Source organism: Arachis stenosperma, chromosome 10, assembly GCF_014773155.1.
Source record: "Arachis stenosperma cultivar V10309 chromosome 10, arast.V10309.gnm1.PFL2, whole genome shotgun sequence".
NCBI classification, from domain to species: Eukaryota; Viridiplantae; Streptophyta; class Magnoliopsida; order Fabales; family Fabaceae; genus Arachis; species Arachis stenosperma.
Window position 1 is genome coordinate 112,054,118 of NC_080386.1, and position 6,582 is coordinate 112,060,699.

Below are 6,582 nucleotides of genomic sequence, written 5' to 3' on the forward strand. Positions count from 1 at the left end.
CGTACTCCTCCTTGATGATTTTCTTTCTATGACAACTTTTTTCAACTATTCTTTCATCTTCAAGGGTCTCTCCTACCGCTACCCTTAGGGCCTCCTCTAGCTTCTTATGAAGTATGGATTTGTGAAGATGATTCCTTCTTTCTTGTTCCATATTAATAGCATAATTGGGATCATCTTGCTCTTGGATTGATGGATGTGGGTGCTCTTCCATGGAGAATGGTAATGGGATGGAAAGATCATTATGTGGTTGAAAAGGAAGCGCACTAGAGCTTGAGGGTTGAATATTGGAGGTATTCGATGACCCAATCTGGGAGACGAGAGCTTGTATAGTAGAGGTCAGACCAGTAAGTGTGTTTTCCATGGTCTTTTGTCTTTGGTGCATAACACTAAGAGTGTTGTTATCCAGTGGAGGTTGGGGTGGATAGGAGGGTTCATTATTTTGGAAAAATGGTTCATAATAGGAAGGTGGTTCTTCTTGGTAAGGTTATGGAGATGATAAATATGGAGGTGGTGGTTCATGAGAGTAATTATTTTGGAATTGGGGTGATTCTATATATGGTTCGTTCAGCTCATAGTGTGGTTGGTATGGTGGATATAGATTAGGGTCATATAGGGTGTTTGGTGGTAAGGGGCTTGTAAGTATGGTGGTTCAAAGCTATGTTGAGGAGAGGGTCCATAGGCGTATGGTGGTGGTTGTTGATAATCAAAAGAGCGCTCACCATAGCCATTATCTTGATATGCTTCTTGGAATGGCTCTTGGTCATAGTATGTTGGCAGAGGCTGTTGCCAAGAGGGTTGATCAAATCCCTGTGGCTCCTCCCACCTTTGATTCTCCTATCCTTGATGCATGTTCTTATTGTAATCTCCTCTTCCTGCAACATGATTATAACCAAACTCATAGCCAAAGGGGTGAGAGTTCATAGTAATAAGAGAAAATAAAAACAAAACTAATAAAAATAAGCAACAAAGTCCTAAAACTAACAAAAACTAACAAACAAGCAAAAAAAACTAATATTTACAATAACCAATAATAAGGCACACGTTTGCAATTCCCCGGCAACGGCGCCGTTTTGACGATTGGACTTTCTATCGGTAAAAAATTTCACAAATATAATCGCGTTGTAAGTATAGTTTCTAAACCAACAGAGAATCTTTTCGTACAAAAGTTTGGTTGTCACAAGTAACAAACCCAGTAAAATTTATAAACCGAAGTATTCAAACCTCGGGTCGTCTTCTCAAGGAATTGTAGGGAAATATGATTTATTATTGGTTATGAAAAATAATATTTTTGGGTTTTTGAAAGGTTGAACAAGGAAAATAGATTGCAGGAAATTAAATCAATAGCAAAGAAAACTCTTGGCAAGGTATGAAAACTGGAAGTCCTATCCTAGTTATCCTTATCAATGGTGATGAGAATTATATTTTTGCTCCCACTCAGTCAACCTCTAACTATGAAGGTAAGTCAAGTGGACAAATCAATTTAACACCTAAAGTCCTAGTCAACTCCTAAGAAAAGACTAGAGTTATAGGAATCTAAATCAATCAGCATATATAACAATTATCAATCACGATGAGTTTGACAACTCAAGAGTCACCAATTAATCAACTAGAACCAATAATATACAAAGCTAAATAAAAATCATATATCTGAAATACCTCAAATTGCATTAATAAAAGAAATCAAATCTAACATGGAAAAGTTCATAAGTTAAATTGGAAAAATAAATAAAAGGAACATTAAACCTGAAAATTAAGAAGAAGAAATCCTAAATCCTTTAAGAGGAATCCTAATCCTAAGAGAAAGGAGAGAGCCTCTCTCTCTCTCTCTCTCTAAAACTACATCTAAAAACAAAAATTGTGAATTATGAATGAAGGATGATGAATTTTTTGGATTCTCCCACTTTATAGCCTCTAATCTGTGTTTTCTGAGTCGAAAACTGGGTCAAAAATAGCCCAGAAATCGCTGATTGCGAATTCTGTCATGCTGGTTTTCGTCACTGTGACGTGTCCGCGTAGAGCACGCGTTCACGTCACCTAGCTGTATGGGCACTATAGCAAATTATATATCATTTCGAAGCCCCGGATGTTAGCTTTCCAACGCAACTGAAACCGTCTTATTTAGACATCTGTAGCTCAAGTTATGATCGATTTAGTGTGAAAGGGTCAGGCTGACAGCTTTGCAGTTCCTTCAATTTCTTGTATTCCTTCCACTTTTGCATGCTTCCTTTCCGTTCTCCAAGCCATTCCTACCTTGTAATCTCTGAAATTACTTAACACACATATCAAGGTATCAAATGGTAATAAGAGAGGATTAATAATTAGCAAATCTAAGGCTAAAGAAGCATGTTTTCAATCAAAGTACAGAATTAGGAAGGAAAATGTAAAACATGCAATTAGTATGAATAAGTGTACAAAGACTTGATAAAAACCATCCAATTGAGCACAAGATAGACCATAAAATAGTGGTTTATCAGGATCCGCCTGCCACATCATAGGGGTTGACGGGTAAGTCGGGGTAGAGAGCGATGATTAGGCAGCGCTGGAAGATTCGGTGGAAGTCCTCCCAGCTCTACCACGAACACGTGTTCCACTCAACTTATCTCTGTTGTCTGTTGTCATGTCTATACAACGAATATATTAACAATATACTATTAACATAAAAAGCATCAACAAATAATAACATAACAAGCACTAATTGCAATGTAGCATATTTTCTTTCATAAGAACCAGAATGAATATATACATATAATTTCAAAAATAATTTATTATAACAATTTTAAAAATATAATTTTAAATTCATTAATTCTGAAAGCATTCTAATACACTCAACACAGTAATTATATTAATAAAGCTTGAGTCACAGCATATAGACAATCAAAATATTCTAACTTTCAAAGCATTCTAACAATTTCTCATAGCATTCTAATTTCAAACCGAATCATAAATTTTTATGACAAATGTGCTTAAATACTTGTTATGTTATTAGCTCCTCATGAAGACATTTATGCAAATACATCACCATATAACAAGCATGCATGAGATCATTATATGTATGGAATTAGTCCAATTTTTCTTCGAATACGTTGAGCCCCAAGGTTTGGCGCTTGACTTTGGACCCTTGTAGTAAAAAATTATTTGGAGTTGGACACCAAAGCATAAGCGCTAGGCGTCCAATACTATGTATAATTACTGGAGTTGGGCGTCTAATCCTGAAGTTAGACGCCACTCCTTCTTCTTTCTTTGTAGGTACTGGGCACCCATTTTGATTGATTGTTGGACGCTGGGTGCCCATTTTTTTAAACGTTCAACTTAGTTCTTTCATGGTGTTATTTTTTATTATTTTTTTATCTGATTTTTTAAAGAATAATTCTGAATATACAATAATTTTAAAGCAACTCCAAATATATAAATCAGTTATGAAAACTTTAATTAAAATAAAAATATTTTAGTTTAAATATAAAAAATATAAAAATTACTAAAAATTAAATACTACTAAGACATCAACAATCCTTCCAAATATCCAAGCTTCATTTTTATCTAAGGGAGAAGGGACACAGATTATTTTCCATGTAAATTGAAAGCGGTTTGCTGGATTTCAAATTTTCAATGCTATCTGTAAATAGTAATTTGGAAATGAAATCTCAAATATTTAATTCCAAATACTATATTGCTTCTAGAGGGAGAATAAATGTGATTTTGACCGTAAAATAAGGCCGTTTAAGCTTTAAAATATAAAATGATAGAAAAAGAGTATCAGAACAAAAATTTACCATTCAAAAAGAGTTGTGGAAAATCAATCTACTGGTCCTCAAGAAGAATTATGCCATATTTTTTAAAATTAAGAAAAAATACGACTTGTATGTTTCTAGTAGTGTATTTTAAATACTTAATTAGAGTAATTCATTTTCAACTTTGTCTATATATATATTTTTAAATTTTATGGATAGAAATATAGTAAGTAATTATATATAAATCTATATCTATATTAATGAGAATTGAGGTATTTGAATATTTGTAACTAATTTTTGCCTCTCTCATGTTGTGTTTTACACATATATGTCATACATTGTCTGAGACACAATTTTTTGTTTCCGTAAAAGTTAAACTGCTAATTGTGATTTATCAAAAGTAACTGTTCGTTAAGGCATCTGATCTGGAATTATAGACGTTGTCAAAGCGCAGCAAAATTACAAATGATCAGAAATTCATAACGGAATCTCAACGGATGAACAAAGGAATATATATACGCCATTAATTCCATATCGAATAGCCAATTAATACATATTACAAGACGAAATCTTAACAAAAAGACGTTACTCATTATATTAAATCAGGAAGATACACATTAACGTAGTGTCCTTAATTGCAGATTTTCCTTCCAAATCCATAATAACATATTATGATAACATTCCAATAAGTAAAATTAAGGAAACCTCATTGTTTCATGATATCTATGAATCCTCTCCTGAACTTTTTTCCTTTTTTTTACTATTAATTTTATTATTTTAACACAATATAATGAAACGTAATAAATTAAAGTTGAAAATTCAGGTGCAGTCAATTTTATGTTTGATAGTTAAAAGATATTAAATAATTTGATTAATTTGACTAAAATTTCATTTAACGATTTTCAATTATCAACGTCAAGTTAACTGCAGCCTAAATTAAAATGGAGAAAATAATATAATGATAATCATTCCGTCATATTTGAGGTTAGGATAATATTACACCTTATCAATAATGTAAAACAGTAACGTTATACTCAATAATAGCATCACCATTTGTTGTATTGAGATAATAAGTTGTAAGCTCAGCGAAGCCTCTAGCGAGCCTGAACTTGCCTCTCCCTCCGACAACAGCCAGTTCCCTATGCGGCTCCGTCACCGGATTCCTCGAAACCACACTGATGGAGCTCCCGTTGAACTCTCCTTTGGTGAACCCAAAATCCACATTCATAAGAAGGGTTAGATCCTCACTTTGGCTTGTTGACAAGTAAAAACCCCGCGCATTGCCAATGACGGTTGAGTTTTCATCAGGCCCTTCTCTCAGTGGATCATCAATGGCATAAATATGGCCGAATGGAGTGGAAGCTTTTGCCCCCACGGGACGGTTGGGTCGCGCGATCTCCACGGCGGAGGGGTTTTTCCCAGTGAGGAAGTCAAAGAGGTAGAAATGGAGATTGGTCACTTTCTCCTTGTAATGGAAACCGTTCTTGTTCTCCGAGTGATATTTCGAATGAACTTGGACACTCATGCAGCAAAATAACAAAGCCAAAACTAGGAGGATTGTTTTCTTCTCCATTTTTCTGATACATGGACAATTGAATTGTGTGGGGTTTTTATTTTAGTGATAGTAGTAACTAGTAATTAATGCTTAGATTTTTGGTCAACCGCAAATCCGCAATGGATGATATATGTGGTTTAATTTGATATAGATCAACTTCCTCTAAAATGGAAAGACAAAAACATGATAAAGTGATATTCTAATTACTAATGAATTAAAATGTTTAATATCTAAAATTATCTTATATAATATTATGTTTATATTTTTTATACCGATAATTTTTAAATTATATATTTATTATATTTAAAATTATGGAAAAGTATAGGATACCATCATATTATTCGCCAACTTCTACCAACTCTTATTTATATTTGTGTTTTATGGAACTGTGTTCGTAAATATGTCTAATAATTAATATATTTTAAATACATATATAAAGAGACACATACAGAAAATATATCTATAAAGACACTTCTATTAAATACAGTTATAAAAAAGACATTTTTATTAGACACATCTACAAACACACTTTTATAAAACACAATTATAAATAAGAGTTGGCAGAAGTTGGCAGATATGCTGTTGGTAACGTAGCGGAACCGTAAAATTATATAATTATTTTATCGATAATTAATAAATGTTAAATAAAATAATTTTAAATTATTTAAATTAATTTCATAGTCTCTCAAAAATGATTGATTAAAAGAATAGGATTCACAAATAATAAATACTATAAATTTAAAAATAATTAAAATATTATTTTATATATTCTTACTTTAAACAGATATTTTTTAATTTGATTTTTTAGATACATTCATGAAACCCAAAATGGTACCCATACAAGGGACGGATTCTGTTTTCCTTGTAAATGATTATTTCAAATCTAAATATATAAGTATCCATTTTATTAGTCTTACTAGTATTTTTTAATCCTAATAATAGGATAAAATATACTTTATGTTTCTAAATTTTAAAAATATTTTTAATGTTTAATTTGTTTAAATTTTATTATTAATATTTTTGATAAATTTTAATTTTATTTTTAACGTTAATTTTTCTATATGATTAATCATTAGTCAACTTTTTTTTTTTAATTTTACTCCTAAAATCAATTCTTTATCGTCATCGTCATTTTTCTCTTTCCTATTTCTCTTTCTCTTCCACATAACCTCCTCTTAAATTTCATATTGACACACAATACCGACACTACTACCAACATTTTTCAAATTGTAAAAACGTGTTACAACCAATTAGGTCTCCTGAATATTAAAATGACAATAATTCATCCCCAAAAGATTA

General features: G+C 31.8%; 1 protein-coding gene across 1 annotated transcript; it reads right to left on the reverse strand.

Moving 5' to 3' along the window:
- Positions 1 to 4,734: 4,734 nt before the first annotated feature.
- Positions 4,735 to 5,301, reverse strand: LOC130955026 (dirigent protein 4-like). The gene has a single exon (XM_057881800.1). It carries the CDS (start codon positions 5,299 to 5,301, stop codon positions 4,735 to 4,737), a length of 567 nt encoding a protein of 188 aa, XP_057737783.1.
- Between the last annotated feature and the right edge of the window lie 1,281 nt (positions 5,302 to 6,582).

Bases quoted from the DNA above. Each gene is read 5' to 3' on its own strand.
- LOC130955026 (XM_057881800.1), bottom strand. From the start codon at position 5,301: ATGGAGAAGAAAACAATCCTCCTAGTTTTGGCTTTGTTATTTTGCTGC.